Below are 25,540 nucleotides of genomic sequence, written 5' to 3' on the forward strand. Positions count from 1 at the left end.
ATAATGATGACAACAGTTTTTAAATGTAAAAAAAACACTTTTTTTATTTTTCACACACAAAATCAATAGTTATACTGATTGTAGCATCCCCAGGACTGTCTCCAGCTTAGAATTCCCCATATTACTGGAGATATCGTGATGGAGTTTTTTCACCTCAGTCAAAATATTCACGTGTATGCTGTTTTCGACACAAAGATGCATTACATCTACAAACAGAGCATACAATGAGAGCACATGATACACTTTTGATGTTTGTTTCATTTCTGAGGTAATGTTACAGAATGTTTCGGAAAATGAAGATTCCAGGACCACTTTAAATGTTTCGTTTACAATCGTTTCCCAATGAACCGAAATAGTACTGCCAGAACGAACTATATCCAAAATGTCTTTCAGTTTACAAACTTCAGCCATTCTTTTTACACAGGGGTCACTACTCGTTCTGTTTTCAATCGTCCCCATCACCACACTTATTAAAAGGGTAATGACTACATTCTGATCAATATATACAGAGCGTTTTGCATAGTAGTTTCCCATTTTTATTTTACTTACAAGAAAAAAGTCACTGCATTGAACAAGTCCCTGGCTTCTTCTCCATCCGACTGCTGTTTGTTAGTCTTCTTCTTCTCCATCCAACTCTGTATGGATATTTCAAGTCTCTCCTTGAGGCATCTGCATTTTACAAGCTTGTGCAGAAAAGCTTCCGAAGCGCGTCCTATCCTCAGTTCATCCTTGCGAATGCCTTTTTCAATAAGACTCTGGTCAATCACTGTAACGAAGTTGGCGAGCCAAAGTCTTTTCATTAACGCTTTGTAATTGTGTCTGAAGAAGAAATCGAGCATGTCATTTCGACAATCGTGTTGCCTCTGGTCGGGGTTACTGCGTCGGCATTCTTTGCAGATTTCTTTTCTGTACCGATACATCACCATCTCCAGAATATAAAACAACTCCGCTTTCACTGTGTCCCTAAACCGAGACTTCTTGACCCGAGGAGTAGCATCAGCAGCAGTAGTACTGCAAGATTCGGGTTTCCCACATGGTGGTGTTGATGGTGGACTCTGTTCCTGGCTGCAACTCGCGGGGGGAGTCTTGGCTTTTCTCTGCTCCATGGCTAGTTTACAACGGTCGTCTTAGTGAGGTCCTTCGTTTTAGATGATTTGCTGAGTGGAGGGTGGGGCTTATTGCGTTGAATGGGGGTAGTCAATTATAGAATTGAGAGTTTTTAGAAAAAAGTTCTTTAAGCGTTGTAGCTTTTTCATCTCATCTCCAGCAATAGGTCATCATTTAAGAACAAGTAATAGTTTTGTCAAGATTCTACAGAAAAAAGTCAAAAAAGTATAGAATGTCTGAAATATGGAAAAGTCATTGTGTACAAATAGTATGTTGAAAATCAAAAAAGAAAACGAATACTCAATTCAATACAAATTAATGAATATTTTACCCTGTTCTAAAGTTTTGCACCCCTTAAAGAAAAACCCCTTCCTTACCAAGTACTTCATATTATACCCTTTGTTAAGTGTTGCATACACCAAAGTGTGTCTAAAAGTATCTTAGTAACACAAGAAAAAAGAGAAGAAAGCATTGATGTTAACAAAAACTAGATTGTTCCACTGAAATAATAAATAAGTAATTTCAAAAAGTGCTCTTAAAAAGAACAAATGTATTCAGATAAAAGTATTTTGTTAGACTATTAAGTCCAAGATGGTTACATTTAACCCCTAACCCATTTGTATTATATGTTTGTTTTCCTAATAAAGCCAGTCACCTGAATTAATTTTGTCTCCATACCTTTTATTTTTTACATTTTGTAACAATCTTTAAACATTTGTAGAGAACAAACACTGTGGTTAAAATGAGTGTCTTTATGACGTCTCTCACACCGTTGTTTTTTTTCACAAAATTCATTTTTAAACACATCATCTTGATACAGAGATAACACATTTTCGTAAGACAACCCCGACACTCTTTTTACATAGGTAGAATACACAATGTTTTTCTTTGAGGGGTCCTTAGTTTAAAATGATCTGGTGAGGAGGGTGTGACTTGTTATGTTGAGTGGGAGGCGGAGTCCTCTGTAAAGGTGAGATTCTTTTTCACCATTATAATGTCCATCGATGTCTGACTCTGTTTAAAAAGTTCTTTAAGCTTTGTAGCTTTTTCATCAATCATTTTCAGCCAAGCAGTCAGAGGCACCCGCACAGATGTCTGAAAAACTCCTCATGTCGAGTTAAAATGTCGAGTTAAGTTTGTGCACAGATCTTTCGGCTGTACTCTGAACCCCGCACTGCTGCTGCATTCGTTTCTTGACTGGCGCTCCGGATGGTTGACTTGGTAAGCTGTCACAGGCTGATTAAACCCAATTCGAAGCGTCTCTTGCCATTTTTCTTTTTTGAAAGGTGACTTGGTAAGCTGAATTGTCTGTCTTTTTTAATTTAGTTTGAGTGTATTTCTATCTTCATCTAATTCCACCCCCACTATCTGCTGGCTTGATAGCCATAAGGAAGAAGTGGAGAAAAGGGGGGAGGCTGGGAGGGGGCGGGTAGACAGTCTCACGCATAACTTCAAAGAGACACCTAGATTAACATCAAAGGCTTTCACCAGTTTGAAATCACACCTGCCTGTTATAGCACCTCACATCAAAGGGCAAACATTAAAGGCTAATTAGATTAGATAACAAAGGGCTCTGAGGGACAGGGGCCAGACAACATAACTTCAAAGAGTCTGCCTTAATCAACACATCAAAGAATTAGACAACAAAGGCACTACACAGGGGGGCTTTTCACACCTACCTGTGATAACACACATCAAAGGACCAGACTACAAAGGGATGGGAGGGGACAGGGGCCAGACAACCTAACTTCAAAGAGACTACCCTAATCAACACATCAAAGAATTAGACAACAAAGGCACTACACAGGGGGGCTTTTCACACCTACCTGTGATAACACACATCAAAGGACCAGACTACAAAGGGATGGGAGGGGACAGGGGCCAGACAACATAACTTCAAAGAGACTGCCTTAATCAACACATCAAAGAATTAGACAACAAAAGGCACTACACAGGGGGGCTTTTCACACCTACCTGTGATAACACACATCAAAGGACTAGACTACAAAGGGATGGGAGGGGACAGGGGCCAGACAACCTAACTTCAAAGAGACTGCCCTAATCAACACATTAAAGGGTCTCGCAATGGGGGGCGGGACTTAGCTCATTTGCATAAGTAGGGAGAGGTGTGACCTGTCACACCACCTGTCACTTTTTTTATTGAAACAGCATCATTATAACTACTAATAAATGTGTGTGTACTGTCAATACACATTAAATAGAGGGCCATATGGTGAACAGATGCATTTTGATATCTTAATAAAAAAACAGACTGATAAAGTATCTCGACCTCAGCCTTTCACCCATGGGGTCACTGCCTGCTGACATGAAGATTAATGTAGTTGTAAAACTGGTAAGTGTATTCATAACACAGTCAAATAACAAGAGTTGAACCAAACCAAGAGTGACAATAATATTATTTAGGCCAGATATAAATACAGCACATTCATACTTATCAGACTTGATAACAGAATGAGGGAATGAATAAACAGCCATTGGTGCAGAGACACTATGTTGACAACATGTTGGTTAAGGCAGTGAATTACTTACAGCTGACGCACTTTCAGAGGATGCAAAGGTCAGGAAAACATAACCAGTTTATTGCTAGAACTTTGCTCATTTATTTCCACATGAGGTGAATGGATAATATCTTACTCAGATGTGAAGCGTCGAGCTGAAAACAAACATGTTCAGGTAAGAAATCTCTTCCATGCCTTTCTGAATCTGATTACAGAGTTAGTTTGTACTATTCTGTTGTGTCTGTCATACATTTAAAAGCTAAACATTAATCGAGACTCTCCTCACTTTCAGGTTTTCTTTAATAGTCTGTATTTCTCTGATATTTGGCGTCACAGCAAAGCCATATAAACCCTGGGTATGTATATATTGCTCCTGGCAGTCCACAATATTGCATTGCAGACTCTACAGCTTCAAATCATAATACATTTCCGAATTTAAAATGACAATCATGTTTGTGTTGGACAGCAGTCATGTAATATTTCTGCTTTCTTCCCAGAATAAACTCCCAGATGAAGCATTCCAGGATACCGTTATGTAAGTTGTAATTTCCTTAAACTAAACCTAAAGTGAATAATTGTGTCTTGGACTGAGGAAGGGCAGACTGAGAAAGCATGTTTTATTTTTTTTAATCAGGTCTTTAGATGGCGAAGGAAAGATGTCCTGGAGAGTGGAAGTGGAGCCTCCAGAGGACATGGATGAGACTGACTACGACATCGACCCAGAGATGAAGATTTGGAAAAGCATGACAGGCGGGCAGGAAGAACAGCCCCTAAAGGCAGAAGAAGACTTGGATGAGCTGTACCATCCTTCAGTGGTAGATCTCCTCAAAGTTGAATTTCAAAACCGTGATGCCCTCCCTGCTGCCGACATCCAGGCTGATCCCTGGCAGGAGGTTGCCAACTTGAATCAGGAACCAGAAGAGGATAAAGACGACGTCGACCACCCTGGTTTCGGTGAGGCGGCACCAAACGAGCCTGAGCAGGACTGGGACGAGGTCTACCACAGAGTGAGCGAGGAGCTGGCTGGATATCTCGCTTCACTGGTGGCCGGAAACAAACCTGTTGCAGAGATCCGTGTTTCACACTCTGAACCAGAGAAGGACGAGCTGTATCACCACCACGACCAGGGTTCACCTGCGCAGAAGGAGCTGCTGAGCCGTGAGGTCGCGGGTGAAAGTGAGGTCAGAGTTCACTTTCAGCCAGAGGAGGACATGGACGACTTGTACCACAAAGACCTCCTGAAGCTCATCCCTCACCCGGCTGATACTGAAGCTGCTGCACCCACTAACCCTAACCCATTTCAGAGGAGGCACAGCCAACCAGAGGAGGATCTGGATAATCTCTTCCACCAGTGATCCCTCTACCACAACCTCACCTGTGTAGAGCCCTCATCTCATCTCAGATACAACCTTAGCTGATGCACAGTAAATACATCAGAAGTGCTTTTTGACTTCATTAAACTGGCCTCATTAAGAATCAACTCTAAATCTCACGGTGACTTGTGTGTATTTTGTTATTTATGTGTCTATAGATACAGAGAAACATTGACAATGTAATGTACATCTAAATACAGATAATGTTGATTTCCAAGACTCACTCGTTGATAGTTCAAGTAATTATTAAAAAAAATAATGTGTAAAGACTTATAATCAGTGTATATAAGGTACGTTTTCTAATAATGACTAGTGGTGTTGTGATAGCATTCATGGACAAGTTTATAAAGGACTCTAATGTTATAGAAAGCATTTCAAATCCTAAAGCTGCTTTCAGATGACATGTTGGTAATTACAGAGGGTTGTGCCTTTAATTGAGAGTGCAGTTTGAGAAAAGGAAGTCTTGAATTGTTAAATTCTTAAGTGTTCCTCTGTAAATGTCAGAATAGTGAAGCGTGGTTATAAAAGTGTTAAACATGGGCGAGGCTAGGACATATAAATAAGGTTAAAGGTTGGAGAAGACTATGCAACTTTAGGATATTGTGATAAATCTGAGTTGTCCTTGATCAAAAAGAAACATTAACACATGTATCAAATACTTTGTGTTTGGTTTATTGAAATGTTAGTACAACACAGAAGATATTAAGAAAAATACAAAATATTTTCTGATCCTTCAGATGAGTATTGACTACACATTAACACAGACAAATGATTTTTTAACTCTTCCCACTTCTGGTGGAAACAGAACAAATTTGAAAAAATGTAAATGGAGGGGTGTGGCGCAGTAGATTGTGCGTATGTGTTCGGATAAGGCGGTCACAGGTTCGAACCCCACTGCAGTCAGCATGTCGTGTCCCTGGGCAAGACACTTCACCCCAAATTGCTCCCGTGGGGATTGTCCACAGTATTGAGCATGTAAGTCGCTTTGGATAAAAGCGTCTAACAAGTATCATGTAATGTAATAAATGATTCCTGATTAGTTCATCATTACTTAAGGTGGGGTAGGTAATTTTGGAGAAACCAGCTCGAGTGTGCTAGAATTTGAAAATACACAACCGGAAAAAAATCGGCCACTTCCTTACAGAGCCCCTCCAACACACACGAACGCGCATATGGAGTCAGATTTGGGTCAATATTCTAGCGCGTAAAACAAGCTACTCACGAGCGGAAAATGTGCTTTTACACGCGCATAAAATGACCCTCATGCATTTCATGTGCGTGTAAAAGCACATTTTCCGCTTGTCAAAGCACTTAAGATTTTAATTGCTATCGGGATGTTAAGCGCATTCCATGGAATATAACAAAAAGTGTATCTCGAGCCGGTTTCTCAAACTTACTTACCCCACCTTTAACGTGTGTATGCGTGTGTGTATCACTAAAAGGTCAGGAGAAATGACCCCCTTCTTCAGTATTAGGTTGCCGTACAGAGCCGTTTCCCTGTGTAGACGGAAATGTTTTTGCATTTTTAAAGACAGTATATAGTTTCGAATAAGTAAATCAGGTGATGCATAATGGCAATTCAGTTTCATTTTCAGGCTAGTAAACATTGAGCAAGTACTTTTGTTTTACTGCCTACAGTAGCCTATAAAGAGTTGCTGATTTAAAAAACAATATTTTTAATGAAAACGGAGAAAATACACGCTTCCTTGGCTTGTTCATAGAAAGCAAACCTTTCCACTTTCCAATAATAGTCCAATAGGACTCCATGTAAACAAACATCAAAGAAGGACTGTGTTATTCTCGTTACTAACAGATTAATTTAATCATACCGTTGTACTGGCTTTTTTACATAAGATCCAGCCTGATTCAGGAGATCTGAGTAGGTGTACCATACATGGACTTCGAAGCATCTCTCTTTTAACAGATCCATGACTGGAGCCTGTGGAGACATTTCAGCACAGATTCAACAACATTTGACTAGTTAACAAGAGAATCCGACTGATATATGAACTCATTACTGTCATCGACACAACATTACTCAGTGGTTTTTACTTTAAATGTATGGGTCCTGTACCGGAGAGGGGACATAGATCAAGAGGCAAGAGCTTCGAAGTTGCCTTCAACAGCTGTGGGATTTCCAAACCTGCACAAAGACCGGTTTGATCACATACACACTCACCCAGTGTTTTAATTTTCAGTCAGATAGAGATGTATTAACATATCAGCTCTTATTTATTTTGGACCACAAGCACAAATGGAGGATGTTGGAAAGTTTGTGTGACGTGTGGTGTAGGTAAGAGTTTGTGTTGCCAACAACGCCACCTAAGGGAGTTTCACCCCCAGGAACTAACTATTCATTATAAAAGATTTACCACACAAGGAACACAGGTTCGTTTTACATAACGGGCCAGAGACAGTTTCAGTTACAGTTAACACAATTACTTTATAACAATCAATTAACTATTCTAAAAACACCAGATCCACATAATACAATCAGCTAAAAGTTCATAGGGCATAGGAGGTACAAGACAGGGCTGGGGCTTACCAGGCGGCAATAAATAAATAGGGGGGGAAGGGTCCAACTCAAAACCACCCGTGATACCGCAAACCAAACAATAGGACTTGTGAAGACCACCACCACCAGGGACTGGGGTTGCCGCCTGAGGCCCACAGCACCTGTCTGACAAGAGGAAGATGGTTAAAACCTCCACACAGTATTACACTCAAATAAATTAACTAAATAAATAACCAAACAAACAAAAACAAATGAATGAAGGTATCCAAATAAAGTCGGTGCACCGTGGTTAATATAAAATAAGAAAAACATTATATAAACTAAATTAACAAACCAAAACTAGAAAATGCATTTCCTGCAGAAAATGTGTGCATGCTGTAAACTGTGAACATTTATGGCTGAATTTAGCTGAAAATGCAGAAAAAGCTGAATATGTTATTAGCTGAATGGTAGTTGCTTTTAGCTAAACAAATGCAGAAAAAGCTTAATATTTAAAAGAAAAGTTTAAAAAAAAAAGGTATAAACAACAACATGTATAGCCTTGATGTCCTGAAATAGCTGAATAATGTAATAGTTGAATGCGTTCTGCAGCTGAAAATAGGCTGAAGGAGTTAAATATCATATGTAAGTAGTATTGAATGAATTTGTATTAAGATGAGAAAAGAAGGTAAAAAGGCTTGGGAAACTTTTGAACTAACTTGATGGTGCATAATCTGTCGCCATGGCAATGGCATTTGATGACATCCCATAATACTCTTAGATGTGTTGATGGCTGCATTGTTACCAAACCTGTGAAGTTTTGGGCCATTTCGAGTATTTTCACTGAAGTTATGAGAAAACCGTGTTTCATGGTGAGCATTGTGTTGCCGTGGCAACGGCATTTGAAGAAATCTCAAAACTGTCACGTAGATGTCTTCACGGCTGGACTGTTAGCACACATGTGAATTTTGAGCACTTTTTGAACATTTGCATAGGAGTTATAGTGACATCATATTTTATGTCGCTTTACCGCACCGTTGTGACGAAAAGGGAGCCGAGCCAGAAGGCAAAGCTCTCTGTCTACCGGGCCATTTTCGTTCCTACCCTCACCTATGGTCATGAAGGATGGGTCATGACCGAAAGAACAAGATCGCGGATACAAGCGGCCGAGATGGGTTTTCTCCGCAGGGTGGCTGGTGTCTCCCTTAGGGATAAGGTGAGAAGTTCGGTCATCAGGGAGGGACTCGGAGTTGAGCCGCTCCTCCTTCGCGTCGAAAGGAGCCAGTTGAGGTGGTTCGGGCACCTAGTTAGGATGCCACCTGGGCGCCTCCCTAGGGAGGTGTTCCAGGCACGTCCAGCTGGGAAGAGACCAAGGGGTAGACCTAGGACCAGGTGGAGGGATTATATCTCTTCGCTGGCCTGGGAGCGCCTTGGGATCCCCCAGTCAGAGCTGGTTGATGTCGCCAGGGAAAATAAAGTTTGGGGCTCTCTGCTGGAACTGCTACCCCCGCGACCCGACCACGGATAAGCGAGAGAAGATGGATGGGATGCGTTTCCAGAGCTGTTGAGGCATGGACCGGTGATATACAAGGGACGATTGGGGGACGATTGGACTGTGTCCATTGGACTTATAGCGACATCATGTTTTATGGCGAGGGATCCTGGGAGCGCCATGGAAACGGCATATGGTGAGATCTCAGATTTGGCGTAGAGCTCTTGAGGCATGGACCGGTGATAAATGAAGATTGGGGGACGATTGCACCGTGTCGATTGGACTTACAGCCTCATCGTGTTTCATGGCGAGTGGTCTGTCGCCATGGCAACGACATTTGATGACACCCCATACTACGCTTAGATGCATTGATGGCTACATCGTTATCAAACCTGTGAAGTTCTGGGCTGTTTGGAGTATTTTCACTAAAGCTATATGAGGAAACCGTGTTTCATTTCATTTCAAACCTTTATTTATACAGATAAATCCCATTGAGATCATTGATCTCTTTTTCAAGGGAGACCTGCTCAAGTAGTTCCACATGAAACATAAAAACATAAACAGAACATGGCGAGCATTGTGTTGCCATGGCAACGGCATGTGAAGAAATCTCAAAATTGTCCCGAAGATGTCTTCACAGCTGGACTGTTGAACAGTAGCGTGGGGTGGGGAAAAATGTAGGGGAAGCCCTCTCCCCTCCCGCACTCTCCAGCTGAAACTCTCTCGTCTTATTAATTTAAGCATTTTCTTATTAATTTATGCCAACCTCCCCCCTCCAATGCAATACCAGCCGCTCAATGCGCAGTGCAGATTCGGTAATTAATAAATAAGAAGCATTCATTCACAAACTAAATCAGGAGACCTTTAAAGTTTTACGTTCACATCAAAGTATCAGTATGCGTTGTGTTGATAATGGACGAGACCCGCCAAGTCAGCGTAAAGTTAAGACGATCTCTGTTTAATGTCTGAATCTGATAACAGATAAAATGATCAGTTTTACATACATTTCCCTCAGTGACTCCTCTCATTGCTTGGAACGTTTACAAAAAGGGAAGAGGAAACGTGAGGGACACAATATATACAAAAAGTAAAATCACAAAGAAAGGAAATGAAAGTCCTCCCAACAATAAACTCCTGAGCACAGCTCTCCGACCTTGCCAGGTATTTAACATTCAATAAAATGAAGAACACAGAATAAAATAATATAAAACACAATGTGTGTGATTATACAAAATTAAATTAAATAAACCCCACTGCATATTTACATCTGTTACACTAACACACACGGCAAGTGCAGCAACAGTCCTCGTCTCTGTAATTAGTTCAGTCCGTAGTCCAAAAGTAACACAAAAATATAAACAATCTCATCTATTCAGCTGGTCGGGCCCTATATGGCATGCTATCTGCGGTGCTGATTTTCGGATAGCAGCACCCTGTGCTAATTAAACAACTGCAATAAAACAACTACTTCAGACTGAACACCTGCAGCTAAATCCAGGCAAGCAATGCACAATAACCAACAGAACCACATCAGAAATTGCACACATAGCTACACGGGCAGTTCAGGCAACAGGTATGCACAGAGAGAAAGGAGTGTGCATTTCACTCACCCTATTTGAAGAGGAAGGCCATTCTCCTGTCTTTCATGGTAGCGAAGTGGTCAATAACAATGTCATAGAACTTCCCAGCGGCCTTTAGGCAGAGATGGGGTCGTTACTAAAAAAAAGTAATATATTACATATTACTTTAAAAAAAAGTCTGGTCATACAAAACCGGGTGATTAGCTACGGCGATAGTTAGTTTCTCCTCCGACTTTTTTTGAAATATAGAAATGAACGGCGGGATATCTCTCCCAGCTTAGACGCGGTTTGATTGGCTAGCGCTTCAGCTGTCAGATTTTGGGAAACGGGATTTGATAGGCTGGCGCTGGCTACTCCGGCGTCCAGGCGACCAGAAGTTGAACAATGTTCAACTTCTGGTCGCCTGGGTCGCCTGAGACGCCTCGCTCTGCTACCCACAATTCAGTTCGGCGAAAAAGCGCGGCTACGTGACGTCACCCCATTGAAAGTGAATGGGCAGCTTGGAGCAGCTTGGAGCTTTCGACGCTGTAGTGTAGACGGGCCGTCACTGCAAAGAGCCAGAACAGCAGGACCAGTTGTCCGAAGGTGAGCCTAGCAATTAATAGCACCCCTGAAAAGGGCACAGGTACATATGATATTATTGTGAGGCCAATTAAACACATGGATATCAATAACTGAATGTACAGGTTCCCATACCATACATACAATCTATTCAGCCACAGCATAGCACCCGAGCCGTCAGGGGAGAGGGGCTCACAGGCCATGGCAAAATCCCGCTGCCGCAATAAATAATATAAAATAAGCCAGGAGCCAAGTGTCAGATGATAAAGGGAGGCAGACAATGCAACTTACCAGGTGATAACAACACTGCGCCCAGGGGAGTCCTCAGCGAAGCAATTTCTCCGCCACTGCACCGGCAGTCAGATGCGCTGTCCAGATGCGAGTGTTGCGAAACGGCTGCCACGACAAACAATTCATTCGGGCCACGCCGTGCTCCAGCCACCAGCGAAGGGGTTGACACAGGTCAGAGCTGACACAGGTAAGTCACGAGCTACGCCACACCCCTGTATTTATACTTCCGGCGCGCCCAGCAGTGACAAATTCGGAGGCGCATGGCACAGTGCCGTGCAGCCGTACGGAGGGAGAAAACCTCCTGTCACATTCGCATCAGCAAGAACTAAATGAAGAAACAAAACACAAAGTCTGTGAACGACTAAATGACCTACACCATTTAACACCTGTGGCATTTGTCTTCAGGTTAGTGATCCTTTGATTCTATTTAACTTGAACTTTGGTTAGCCTCCTGCCCTGCTTGTGACTGACTGTAAATACGTTATAGCTACTGCTAGCACAGCTGGCTACGCTACGAGAAAGGCGACATATAAGTATGTCATTAAATATCATCCCCCTGGCCCATTTTAGCCAGAGCATACAGCAGCTCAGGAGAAAACAGAGGGGATTCCTTTCAGTACGACCCATAGGTACGACCAGAGCCCTAGTGTACGACTATACTGACAGCCACAGAGAGGAGAGAAGAGAAGCAAGAGCACTATCTCCGGGTTACTTCCGGGTTTGTTTACATCCGGTTTCGTTTCCCGTTCGTCGTCAATGTCAGACTGTTTTATGTTTCAATTTGTTTTAGGCTATTTATCCATCTCGATATATTACTTTCTTGTCTTTTTATACGCAAGGAAACGCACCTAATTTGGTTAATTAGAGGGGCTATCCAGTCAAACTATTATTTTGGACTTTAATATTAAAAAAAGATGTTCACTACAAGCGTGCATCTGTTGAAGGTTATCGTTTCAGAATAATTACCCCACATACTTAAAAAGTCATTGTATGGACTGATTGGAAAAAGGTAGTTACAAGTCATAGTAAAGTAGCTGGGGTCAGGTAATTCAAAAATTATATGTTAAAAAAAATCATAGCAAAGTCATTGTAGCCTTTTGGAGAATCTCATCAGTGATGATCAAATGCATAGTAAAGTTGCATATTTGTCATAACAAGTTTTAGTTTAAAATGCCATTAAAAGTCATTCGAAAGTCTTAGTAGCCTATGTTATTAAAAGGGTAACATCTAATTTAAAAAAAGGTATGCCATAAAGATATAATTAAAATAGTGAAGGTGTTTAAGAAGGTCATACAACGTTCATAACTCCTAAGGAAATGGCATAAAAAGTTGTTGTTCAGTATGCCATAAAGAAAGTACAATAGTCAGAGTATTGTATGACATAAAAATATCATAGGTTATGTTACAAAAAAAGGAAAAAAAAGTATAGTAAACCATGAAAATGATATGGAAGCCTATGTATATAAAGCTATACAATAGGGTCATGTCATTATTCTGACAAACTGCACAGTCGGTTAATCTTTGGTTTATGTTGTTTCTGACACCCTTGGGTGGGCATAATTTAAAGCAGACACCGGTAAATGTGTTATTCTGACACGGTCTCTGGTGCCAAGAATGTGAGATAATGAAAATATTTATCAGATGAAAACCACTCCACTCAGCCTGTTTCATCTGAGCTAGAGAAACTCTCAGCTGGATGGCAGAAAGATGCTGAGGAATCCTTTCTCTGACCACAGATCCTGGTTCTGTGAAAAAAGGAAAGGAGCAAGAGATCTGCATATACAAAGACATTCATAAAAGTCACAGCGTTAAGAATCTAGCATTGCAGGCTTGTGGTTTTATACTGAATGTACAATACAGCTGCTGTTAATGGACAAACATGTTGGTAGCATAGGCCTTCACTTCATGCCCTGTTTAAATCTGCAAATAATACATGTTTCATACATTTCTGCATTTCAAATGTGTTTTGGGCAAATTGTTCTGAAAGAAATCAAACATAAGAAACGAACAAAACCCAAATCCTTGTCTTAGGAACAAGGCTTTGTTTAAGCTGTAAGGTAAATTCAGCTCTGAAAACATTTACCACTCCACATGGCAGACATTCCACCACAGAGAAATGTAGTCAAATAGTTTATAGAATAAAATACAAAAACATTCATTTTACTCAAATATGCATAAACCGGAGAAACTGATAATGCTGCAGTGGTCTCTTAATTGTTTTCAGAGGTGTTTAAATCTAAATCGGTTTTGGGGTGTTTCTTGTTTTGAGTTATTTAAATAATAGGCCTAATCAAATCATATTTTTATATAAGGGTTGGCTGCATACGAATATAAACAAGATTATACTTAAAACAAAGTCACTAAAAGAGTGTAGTTTAAGAATATCAGTGTTTTTTGGCTGCCTTCACTCAGGCCCTGCAGGAGCCAGGCCTGTCTGCCCGACTGAAAGCCCTTTCTCCTCCTCCGGACCCATGCTGCTCCCTCTTTATTTCGGCTTCTTTAAATGAGTTTATCACGCTATGAGGGTCTCCGCTGCCAAAATGTAACGTTTGGCCCCCTTTGTCTGTATGGAGAGCTTCAATTGAGTCTACATTTATTATTTTGACCTTTCGGTAGCCTCAAAGAGGAGCTTCTTTTCGGGCCCTCTCTGCCGACTTTTGTGCTTCCCTGCCGAGTGAGGAGACGAGTTTTTTTCCCCTCCTTTTAAAAGTTTTGTTCCAGAGGGCTGACAAGAAAGAAAGCTCCAGGGGAATATTGAATGAAAATAAAAATCAATTAGGCCATGGCCTTCTGGAGATATGGGGCGCCGCCGTGTGAAGATCAGAGCGAGAGAAAAGGTGCCTTGCGATGGTTGGAGCGGAGAGATAAAGCGCACACTAACCACATTTGTTCTGGTCTTTTCTTTGAAGTCAAAAGTATCGTTTTAAGTGTTTCCAAATAGTTTCAACCAATAGTGATGCCCGAGATTTAAAATATAGCCCTGTAAGTCGTGTACAATTAACCACGAGTAGCCTACTTTTTTCAGTATAGGCTATATTTTCTGTTGGAGTAAATTATAATTAATCTAAATATAGGCTATAGTTTAATAACAGATCTTTATTAATTTTTTCCCAACAGACTATTAAACGTTTTTACAACCAGCCTTTTAATTATTTGATTGCGCAGTGGAAAACCTTGGCTATTATAATTTTAAGTAAATAAATCACATGTCAGTTATCCCTTCTGGTGACGGTTTTTTTTGTAAAATAGTGTTACAGACATATAGCATTTAAAAAACGACTTTCTTTTATTACCGCATCTCAATAATTATGATCTTTTGAAATAGTATTTTAATGACATGACCTTTTAACTGTCACTTCACTACTACGAGCCTTCAGACCGGTGCGTGTCAGTCCTGCTGGATTTATATCTGTCCAGTTTCTGTGCAGAAGAGCCCCCTCTGGTGGTGAGAGGAGCACGCCGATTGAACGCTGGGTGAACTGAATCCACTAGTCATTACATTCAAGTTACTTCTAAGTTTCAGACACTTTTTACCTAATTATACATCTCAATTCTCAAAAAGACTGTTAAATATAAAATGAGTTACAATGTAAATGATATGCAAATAATCTGCATTACCTAACATTATAAATATGTAGAAACATCCCAAGGTCTTAGACAGTTTGTTAATAAAGTCGATTTGATTTTCGAATCATAAATCTATCGATCATAAATCTATCGATTCGATTTATGATTTCAAAAAATATAAAAGTAGTGTAGACATGTGGAGATTATTCGACTGAACAAAACGTGATCCGTCTCTTAAATGTGTGTCAACCACAGACCTTATTTCGAGCTATTTTCCAAAATCCTATGGAGAAATTGCATTGGTTTATTGTCGAAGGAACCCATGCACAGCTTACTTCCGGGTTTTAGGACGCGTCACTGTGGCACTCTATAAGCAGGCCCATCTTTCCATTTGTGTTAATTTCTCACTCACTGAGATTTATTTGTAAAATGTACAGAGAAGTGTATTGCCTTCAAAATGCAGACAAACATTTGAAAGGGAAAATAAAAAGGCAGTCAAGTCATTACAACTGATTCCTCCTATTGCACTCCGGCAGAGTTATAAAGTATTATTCAAATTCAAACGCCAGTGCACGTCTTGCACCCAGACTGCTTTTGATTTTAATACCAAACTTTACAAATAGAGCTTCAGTGTGATAAGACACTCCGGTGCAAACTCTTAGTACCAAATCCTAATTTAAACATCTTGTATGCTTCAATACAATCAGGATTTGTGCACCATTCAGTTTGTTGCAGATCGGAAATTATCCGCTGATATCAGGAACTTTGTGTTATTGGCCGAGCTCTTGGTCTGCTCTTTTCTAATTGTCCTGGAAATTGGCCTTTCTCTTCTCCACAAATGCTGTCATGCCTTCTTTACGATCCTCCTGCAGGGGAAAACAGACACACACATCATGACTGAACGGTCAAAATAAAAATAAATTCCTTTACTCGCTCTCAGGTGGGCTCTTCTACTCACTGTTGCAAAGGTAGCGTGGAATAAGCGCTTCTCCAAACGATTACCCTCAGCCAGAGTCAGTTCATAAGCTGCAATCACAAGTAGAACACATCAGACAATATATTAACATATTCAATTTAATAGGTTTAAGGATATTTAATAAAATGACTAGAAGATTAACTTTACACACCTGCGTTCACAGCTTCTTTAGCCATAGCCGACACCAGCTTGGAGTTGGCAGCAATTTTCTCACCACATTTCACAGCTTCCGACACCAACTGGTCGGCAGGATACACTTTACTCACCAGTCCTGGAAACACAACAAGCTACTGAATTAAGTATGACAAATATATGAAAATAGTATCTTATGTGTAACCCGGGTGTAAATAGCATTGTTAGCTACGGAAACCCGGGTGCAAATAGCATCTGCCAAACGTTTTTCCCTATCCTTCTGGTGTTCCCAAAGTTTCCTCCAATCAGGTGTGGGTTTTACACCCTACTGCTAAGCTACTACAGCAGCACAAGGGAATTAAGTTATCAAAGAAACATTTCCATAAATGCCTATGCATCCAAAACAGTATCTAATGTGTAACCCGGGTGCAAATAGCATTGTTGGCTACGGACACCCAGGTGCAAATAGCATCTGCCAAGTGTAATACCATCATTTCTGTTACCTGATTGCCGGGCGACTTCTGCATTAATTTTGTCTCCTGTAAGGACCAGCTCCATCGCCAGGGATTTTCCCACCGCACGCGTCAGCCGCTGGGTGCCCCCCGCTCCTGCAGGAAGACGAACATCATGAACTCCAAAAGCAAGAATCTGGTAAACTTTGCATAAGGAAGTCTAGTTTGAACAGGAAGGAAAGTGGATGCTTAAGGGTGTTTACCAGGAATGGTCCCCAACAGGATCTCTGGCTGGCCGAACTGCGCCTTCTCCCCGGCGTAAATGATGTCACACATCATCGCCAGCTCACAGCCTCCACCCAGCTGAAACAGAAACGTACATTATGAAACACAGAAACAATTACAGACAGAACACTCACTCTTCATTGTGTTATAGCCTATGGTCATAGCCCATTTACATGCTGTGCATCCTGGAATGATACTGGATTTGTTGTGTAAATAAGTTGCACTATTGAGCCGAAAGCGTGTGGACACTACTGCTTTTTTTGTCTCAAGTTGTTAAGCTGTTTTGTTGTTTGGGTTTGCTTTTTGTTAGGGTAATGAAAGTGTCCCAAAGTAAGTGGTATTTTGTTAATTATATCTAGATGTGCTGATAAATTCTGCTCTAAAAAGGGGGTATAACTGAAAGAAAACTCAGCTGAAATTAACGATCCAATGAAGGAAGGAAAAAATAAATAGTGGGAGATTAGAGAGGGAGAAAAATAGATTTGAGAGAGGAAATATAGGTGAAAGGGGGGACTAGAAGAACAGGTTAAATATTGAAAGATAAGAATACTAAAGATACACATGATAAGACATGTGGAGAAAACCTTGGAGCAGAAATAGTAAAACACATATCATTACTTTCTATTATAAATGTTTACAATCCAGTTGTCCTTTCCCCGTTTTGATTAGTCTCTCTCCTTTTTTTTATTCTTTGAACATATTATTAGCATTTTTAATTGAATCTTTGCATAGTTTTCTTTTATCAGAAGAAATCCAACAACCTATCCTCAGTTAACACAATTAAAGAAACTCACAGCAAATCCATTGACGGCAGCAATCACAGGCTTCTTCACCGTGGACACTCTGTTCCAGTGAGCCAGGAAGTTTCCACCGTAACACTCCTGGAAAGTTCGATTCTGCATCTCTTTAATGTCCGCTCCAGCTGGAAAAACACGTACGTTTAGTTCCCTGCTGATACCTTCTTGTAAGCAAACCCATAAAACACACTCGGGTCCCTCACCAGCAAAGGCTCTCTCACTGCCGGTGATGACGATGGCCCCGACCTCTGTGTCAGCTTCGAAGACATCCAGGGCCTGTCCCACCTCCCTCATCAGCCCGTCACACAGAGCGTTGAGGGCCTTGGGCCTGTTCAGCTGGATGAAGCCCACATCACTCTTCGCCCCACGCTTTTCCACCAAAATGTACTCATACTGAGCACCTGCATGAAGAGGGAACCAACATGGGTCAGATAAGAATTCTGTGCAATTAGATAAACAGTTTCTGCAGAGTTCACAGAGCTAGATTTTGAACGTATAACAACAATGCAACACAAAAGTTTGATTACTATTCAAACAGCATGCCCTTTTTGATGGGGAACTGAAGACATTGTATCCATCCAAGCTGTTCTCAAAGAGACCTCCCTCCATTGAGTGAAACGGTAACTTGCTGGGAGTTTTTCTTTGATGCATAGTGATGTTATATTGTATTTTTGCATATGATTCAGCTTTGTGTTGTGTCTTTTGGGACCTTATTGGAACAAGTGTTTTTACTACAACACGTTATTCTTTTGAATTTGTAGTGTCAAATCATCACATCAAACAAAAACACATCATAAATGATATCTGGGCTGCACAAAGTTATAGAAATAACAACTATAAATTCAATTTTAGGGTGTAATTCCCCTTTAAAGGCAAGGGTTTTCGTGTGAACAACATGTTAGAAATGATCTGATCCATTAAAGTTTAGAGATCTCTTTCTGGTGCAAATGACAGAAAACACAGACAACTAAATAACCAACTTAGGGATCCAGTCTGCTCCATGTGTCGCACATGCACATTTGGTGACGCAGGTTTCTTGACATTGTAGCAGGGCCACTTCACGTAACAGTTATGCAGGTGCAATACACACAGTGTTTGAACACACACCTGAGCTGTAGAGGCGGGCAGCGGACAGAACAACCGGCGCTGCTCGGGAGGGGTTCAGGAGGGAGGCAGCACTTCTGCAGAGGAAAGCCATGACAGCGACTGCACGATGGAGGAATGTTGTCAATGAACTTGCTCCAATAACACGGGAAGCTCCTTCCGCTCACCTTCTCTTCTTCGTTGGTGTTTTTCCTGAAGTCGTATGTTCCTTGGAGTAGTACTGCCACCCAGAGTCTACAAAGTGTAGAACAAGATGTAATTACCTTCAAATCAATTATCTCAGCTAAACAAAACAAAACTGTATTTGTTGTCTATGTTATATCATGCAGTACAAATAAACATTATACATATACAAGTTTTAAAAAAGCATACAAAAGGGGGGAGGATTAATATAAAACAACAGCCTACAATAAAGGACAAAGCACGTATATCATAATTCAAATAAATATGTATAGACTTATTGATTTTCAGAATTGTTTTACCAATTTTGCTTTGTGTTTTTTCAATATCCCATAATATTCAATAAAAAACACATTCAATATTCACGCGAGATGCGCGTTCTCCTTACGTGAACGAGCCTGCATCGTCCGTGACAATCCCCTCTCATATTTTCCTCCGAGAACAAAGACCCAAGCAATGATAAAACAGGGAAAAAAGGTAAGCTCCAGCCGTTATGTCAACCTGTAGGCCTATGGTATACCGTATACTGGTTAACGTGGGTTATACTTTAGACAATTAGACCATATGGATGCAATGCATTTCTTTTTAAATGGTGGTGTGATTCGGGTATTTAGGGTAACGAACAGGCTAATTTATGAGAATACAATGAGATGAACATCAAGCATTTCAAATCGTGTATCAAATCATTTTGTTGAAATCGTACGTATAATAACGATCATACGTCCTACATTTCTATAGTTCCCTGTTAGAACAAAACATTCTGACTAAATGTCATATGATGGCCTTTTAATGACAGCAATATAGCCTAACATCTTTTGTCCATTTCATAATCATCCATAGCGGAATGTTAACTCATGAAGCAGCAACAGCAATTCTCTGGTGAAAATAATTATTTTTAACCTGACCTACTTAAACGAAGAGGGGCAACTGCAGTTTTTTTATGGGGACACTGAATACATGATCTCTCACACCTTTGATGATGAGAAGTGTAGGCCTATACTCCTTGTTCTACAGCCATGTTCAGAGAATGTCACTCCTTATATTCTAAGTTGTAGCCTATACAGAATTGATCAGTGAAAAAGAAAGGATGGCTGTTTGCTAAAATGTATGCCAACTCAAATCAGATATTTAACCTATGTTTTGCAGCAACATAAAACATGGGTTATTTCCCCATTTTAAACTTCACATGTGTATTCTAACCACCACAGGTCTTACATTTCTCCATTATGTCTTCTTCCTGCAGATGTCGGGGATGAACCGGGTGGTTGCAACATGTTGGACTTGCCTCCTGCTCGCTGCTTTCCTGTGTGAGCCGGTGCTGTCCAAAGGGGGACGTGGAGGGTCCCGTGGCTCCTCTCGAGGCACCCACTCCCGGAGCTCCTCGGCGGGGAGTCAGCGGGGGTCCGGGCCCTACGGAGGAACCCGCTCCCGCGTCCGGGCTGCGGGCCGGTCCTCCCCGGTGAGGGTCGCAGCTGCAGCGGCAGCAGGGGCGGCGGTGGCGGTGGCGCTAACAGCGGATAAATGGTATGCCTCTGCCTACAGACGCAGCAACGCAGACAGCTCCGAGGACGTGGATTACTACAACAGGACCAATTACTTTGATTCACAAATGTCAGGCTCAACAACAAATGGATATTCTCTTCCTCAACTGGTTTCTATCATTATTGCAACATTTTCCCAAAAATATGGATTATTTCAAGACAGTATACTGTAGATGTTTAGCTTGTTTTTTAGGATTAATTCCTGATTCTACCCTGGATCTGAATATAATATGCAGGAATGACAGGAAGCTGCACTGGGAACATTAGAGGTGCAACACAGTGGTGGATGGACACACAAACATCAATAGTACTGTATATGTTGTATTGTCATCTTCTAGGCTATACCAACAAACAAATGTAATCAACCAGTATTCCATGTGACCTTTCACCTCTAAAGTAGTGCACCTTTGTCAAGTCAGTGTTGGACATAAAATGACACAGAACTTTAATAAACATAATGACTAGTTTCCTTCCCTAAAGCTTGATTCCTAGACCCTATTGTGAAAATGTTTTATCAGGATTATCAAAAATAGAAAGACATAGATAAGGACTGTTATCAAACTGTGGGCTGCCACATTAAATAGTACTGTCAATCTTAATTTAAAATCTGTTTTCATAATATGCAAAAAATAAATGTAAAGTTAACAGCATCGCTGTTTAGTACAACTAAATCATATTTATGACCAGACCTGGGTCTAAACATAAAGCTTGGACTATCTGGAATTTATGTACACTGACGTTTTTCTGCCCCTGAAATCGAAACAACTGCCACCTGCAAGACTGCATTTCAATGGAGCCATGATGATTCTCTACAACAAGACAAGGCAAATTAGAGTATTAACTGCGTTTTCATCAATCATCTTGAATTTCTGAACAATTTATACCCTTTTATAACAACTGCAATTTAGCTAATGAATTTCTCAGCCATGGCTGGGAGGAAAAAAAACTGCTGCCCTCACTGTTATTAATTTCTCTCATGATCCGTCCTTCATCCAAGAAGATTTTTTTACCTACAGGAGACACTCAGGAGCAACAGACTGTTCCATATAAATGAACTTTATTACAACACCTATGCACATATTGAGAGTTTGTTATTACTGTCTTTGTGCTAATAAATATAATGTTTACACCTTGTCAGATCAAATATCTGCTTCATTGTCTTATAAAAGAAGAAATGTACCTGAATTAAGATCAATTATTTTATTTGCAAAGGACACAGTGCTTTGATACATCATCTATAAACAGAACAGACTGCATCATGTCCCCAAAAGGTCAAAGGCATGAGGTCAGAGACGGACCTTGACGACACTTTTTGGTTAAATATAAATCCTTCCAGACTGAGGGAAAACTTATGAAACCAGAAACAGTCTTTGTCTTCATTCCAATGTCTCAGGTCAGTCGAGCATTACCTGTCCCAGCTGTCCTTTCCTGAAGGCTCTGATTAAATCGTAAGCTGCTGCTGAGCAGTTTGGGACCGTGATGGTGATATCCCCTGAGGGAGACAAGGAATAAACATTTGTATTATGGGTCTAATAATACATTAAAATGATGGCCATAACACCTTCAAACTCATGTCAGGAAATATAATAAGGCAAAACATTGTACTATTCCTATGTTTAACTTAACTAAGAGATCGCTAGTCAATAATACTTTGTGTAGCAGGAGTTGAAATTGCATTTTCTTACCAACTCCAGTAATGGCTTTGACCCGTTGCGTCTTTCCGAGTTTCACAGCAATGCGTTTGAGGACATACTGGATGTCATCGCTTGGCTCCTGGAGACCGTATTTCTCCACATAACTGCACATAAATACATATGTGAAGTAAACAATCACAGCGAAGACAAAGTAATACACACACTAGGGATGCATACCGGTATCCGGTATTACCAAAATACCGGTTACTGGTGGCTACGGTATACCGTACCGAAATCAGATCCGGTTTCGATACTTTAAAAAAATAAAAATAATAATAATTATTATTTATTTATTTTTAATTAATTTTAAAAGTGAGTCCGTGGCCCGTGATGGCAGGTGTTATAAATTAGATTGCATAATCGTTTTTCTTCATATTTTATGTATTTTTCATTGTTTGTTCAATACTAGAAAGGTAAAAGTCCCACAAATGAACTGTGATGGGATTTGTTTTCTCTCACCAGTGAAGGTAAATGTTGATTTTAAAGATGAGATTTGTTTGTTCGTGCAATGCCGAGATCACATGACCATTATTCTATTATGTATTTGTTCTCTAGTCAAATCTCAGGTTTAACATTAATTATAATGGTGCTATGACGGTCTGTTTGCATTGACAAGATGTGCTATTCACGCGGCACACCTGATGGCGGGTGTTATAAAAGATATTCCATAATCGGTTTTCTTCATATTTTTTATGTATTTTTCATTGTTTGTTCAGTACTAAAAGGTCCAAGAAGTCCCACAATTGAATTTTAATATTCATTTGACATGTTAACTATATCGTAAAGCGCTTCATGGGAGTAATTGTGGGATGATACATTTTCAAAGTATCACGATATGTATTGGTTGAGTATCGGTATCGTTCAGTGGTATCGGTATCGTAAAAAAGTCAACGATATGCATCCCTAACACACACCACACAAAAGTGTTGTCAATCCTACCTGAACTCCCCGAGCCTGTTTAGAGAATAGAGTAAGTAGTCAGCAATGATCTCTTCACCCACTAAATGGTCCAGAATAGTTCCTGGTGTAGAAAGAAAAAATATTAAAATATTGTTGAGCACAATTAAAAACCTCCTTTACCAACAAATGTGATTTTGTTGATTCCAATGAATACTATTATATTGGTATGTTGTGGGAAACAATAATAATCATGTGCTGCTCACCACATAAAGCCAGCTTCATGCCGGTTTCAACACTCTCAATCTTAGGAGGCAGGACTCCTGGTGTGTCCAACAGGTGTATTACGGGTCGCTCACACACCTGAGGTCAAATATAGAAACAAATATTGTACAGATGCATGCACACAATGAACCCATGAAATCACAGTGTTTTACATGTCCTCTACACTCACCTGAATTCTAGTCAGGACCGCTCTAGTTATACCTGGCTCCCCACCTACTCGAGATGCACGACCTGAAATGTATTACAATTTTTTTTTTTTTTTAAAGAAGGTTATGATTATCCTGAATTGAACCTCAATAAAAATCAGCAAATGTATTATACAAACCTTTTTTCAAGTATGTTCTTCTCAGTGAGTTAATAAGAGATGACTTCCCCACGTTGGGGACTCCAATAGCCATCAGACAATAATTTGTACTCTGAAAGATTTACATGACAAGGTTAGAGCATGGCCAACACATACATTGTTAATAAATGTTGTGTGTGAGTCACAATGAAAACAGTGTTTTGGTTAGCAAGGATCAAATCTGTGAGGATATTACTTATTAGTTAAATGTCTTGTATCTTGCAGCTTATTTCTCTCATACCTAAAATTAACACAAAGTATAATTAAGCTTCCTGGGACACATACCTCATCTCTGTTAAAACGTGGATTGCTCTCAATAATGTCAACCACCATTGGCACCAACTTCAGGAACACAAAAAAGGAATACGTTTCATGCTTATTGAATATCGGCTTATGACAAAAATCTGCAAAAAGACACCTGTCTGGTATCCAGTGGAGATGACATCTACCTTTTTGACGTTGTCGTCTCGCTGCTTTAAACAGTCTGTGAAGAGAACATTTTTCACCCCGTTTCTTTTAAGCTTCTTCAGGATTATCTGCAGGGCAAATGTTGTTTGTTAGAAAACTTTAAAATGATGATGACATGTGACTTTGTAAAGATAGCAGTAAGACATTTCACCTGCTCCTTGGACACATCGGCAAGGTCCATCTTGTTGAGAATTAGCACGTGGGGTTTGACATCTAGAGTCTCCTGAAACGCTGGGTTTCTCCCAGAGAAGGGGATGTCGGTAATATTAAGGAAAAATCCAATTTGTTTAAACTCTGCAGTAAAAAGAGGTCAAACGCTGGGATTTTCAGCAAGTGTAAAGACAAAGGCCCCTATACTCTGCAATAATGTGCATGTGATGGTTATGGCACCTTTAACAGTTGTATCTTTAAAACCCCACTTTCAGAAATGTGCTCTAAAGAGATTAATTATTAATTTCACAGTCTTGGCTCACAGTCATTTATCTGATTACGCTATAAAGATATGAGTTGTAATTCTCTTGATTTTATTTAGGTATGCTCGTTTTTGTTACTAACTTTAATTGTTTAATTTATTGTTGAATGTGTTTAACCTTATTTTATTTAAAAAAAGAAAAACTTTGCACTTTGCCCTGTGGTATCCTGGCTGGTGATACAATAAAGGATATTCTGGCATCATGTATTTCTATGATGCAGTCCACACTCTTGAGGTTGGCTCTCATCTGCTTCAGTCCTGTAAACGGTGAGGTGAAGCTATTACACAGATTCACACATTGTAACACACCCATTTCAAATGCATAGATTATTTTATATACTCTGGAGTAATTTGTTGAGGCTGTCACCTTTAGCCATGTGTCCCGGGAACCAGTGAGCTACTTCTCGTGCACCAAAGTCGAAAGAGGTCCTGAAGCTCCCGACATTACAGAGAGCCTGGTACAGTCTCATGGCTGCTGTTGCTCTAAATATCACCACGCCTGGCTTTCGTTTTTTAAATTATTTGAAATGACTGGCTACAAAGGACCTTTCTGCAATGGACATATTGATGGTGTGCATCACTGTTTACATGCCGACTTGATCTAAAGGCGAGGAAGAACTAGGTTCCGCTGAAGACTTCTTCGGTTTTAATTTATTTGCAGTTTTTACGCCATAGGGTGCGTTACTCCCCCTCCACAGGACAAATTATGAATTACTTGCTAAATACACATCCATTTAAAAAATAATTCTCAACATTAAAAAAGTAAATGGAAATATATAGTAGTCAAGAAGTAAAGCGGCAGCAAGAAATACAATTAAAATTGTAAAAACTGTATTTTATACATTCATGGGCTTTGTCGTCCTTTACTATTGTTCTTAACACAAATGGATGTCTTCAATAGTTCTTAGCCTTTCTATTTCTCTCTCTAGG

The 25,540-nt window shown here is 40.2% G+C and overlaps 5 protein-coding genes across 6 annotated transcripts; 2 read left to right on the plus strand and 3 right to left on the minus strand.

Annotated features, from left to right (window-relative positions):
* Window positions 1–3,696: 3,696 nt before the first annotated feature.
* Window positions 3,697–5,118, plus strand: LOC117459488 (uncharacterized). Its single transcript, XM_034100290.2, has 4 exons — window positions 3,697–3,801; window positions 3,919–3,982; window positions 4,124–4,161; window positions 4,261–5,118. The coding sequence occupies exons 1-4, from the start codon at window positions 3,794–3,796 to the stop codon at window positions 4,979–4,981; spliced, it is 831 nt and encodes a 276-aa protein (XP_033956181.1). The 5' UTR covers window positions 3,697–3,793; the 3' UTR covers window positions 4,982–5,118.
* Window positions 5,119–5,210: 92 nt separating this feature from the next.
* Window positions 5,211–13,519, minus strand: fuom (fucose mutarotase). The gene is given in 9 exon segments (XM_034100194.2): window positions 5,211–6,616; window positions 6,820–6,938; window positions 7,074–7,089; window positions 7,091–7,143; window positions 7,220–7,286; window positions 11,960–12,013; window positions 12,015–12,076; window positions 13,104–13,162; window positions 13,501–13,519. Coding segments are annotated over 9 exon segments (669 nt in total). The 3' UTR covers window positions 5,211–6,396.
* A 1,855-nt stretch (window positions 13,520–15,374) lies between these two features.
* On the minus strand, window positions 15,375–18,913 carry echs1 (enoyl CoA hydratase, short chain, 1, mitochondrial). Its single transcript, XM_034100289.2, has 8 exons — window positions 18,734–18,913; window positions 17,830–18,027; window positions 17,624–17,751; window positions 16,808–16,907; window positions 16,596–16,700; window positions 16,112–16,231; window positions 15,943–16,010; window positions 15,375–15,850 (listed from the first exon to the last, which is right to left on the minus strand). Exons 1-8 carry the CDS (start codon window positions 18,822–18,824, stop codon window positions 15,785–15,787), a joined length of 876 nt encoding a protein of 291 aa, XP_033956180.1. The 5' UTR covers window positions 18,825–18,913; the 3' UTR covers window positions 15,375–15,784.
* On the plus strand, window positions 16,662–21,555 carry sprn (shadow of prion protein). Of its 2 annotated transcripts, none has more exons than XM_034100299.2 (2): window positions 16,662–16,743; window positions 20,154–21,555. In XM_034100299.2, the coding sequence occupies exons 1-2, from the start codon at window positions 16,720–16,722 to the stop codon at window positions 20,622–20,624; spliced, it is 495 nt and encodes a 164-aa protein (XP_033956190.1). In that variant the 5' UTR covers window positions 16,662–16,719; the 3' UTR covers window positions 20,625–21,555. The 2 variants fall into 2 exon arrangements, with proteins under 2 accessions (XP_033956190.1, XP_033956191.1); XM_034100300.2 differs by lacking the exon at window positions 16,662–16,743 and adding an exon at window positions 19,311–19,387.
* Window positions 21,556–21,636: 81 nt separating this feature from the next.
* On the minus strand, window positions 21,637–25,236 carry mtg1 (mitochondrial ribosome-associated GTPase 1). The gene is made up of 11 exons (XM_071205633.1): window positions 24,978–25,236; window positions 24,802–24,868; window positions 24,290–24,392; window positions 24,120–24,206; window positions 23,956–24,012; window positions 23,653–23,743; window positions 23,497–23,558; window positions 23,309–23,405; window positions 23,085–23,166; window positions 22,137–22,249; window positions 21,637–21,943 (listed from the first exon to the last, which is right to left on the minus strand). The coding sequence occupies exons 1-11, from the start codon at window positions 25,078–25,080 to the stop codon at window positions 21,846–21,848; spliced, it is 960 nt and encodes a 319-aa protein (XP_071061734.1). The 5' UTR covers window positions 25,081–25,236; the 3' UTR covers window positions 21,637–21,845.
* Between the last annotated feature and the right edge of the window lie 304 nt (window positions 25,237–25,540).

This window comes from Pseudochaenichthys georgianus, chromosome 15, assembly GCF_902827115.2.
Source record: "Pseudochaenichthys georgianus chromosome 15, fPseGeo1.2, whole genome shotgun sequence".
In the NCBI taxonomy this organism is placed as follows: domain Eukaryota; kingdom Metazoa; phylum Chordata; class Actinopteri; order Perciformes; family Channichthyidae; genus Pseudochaenichthys; species Pseudochaenichthys georgianus.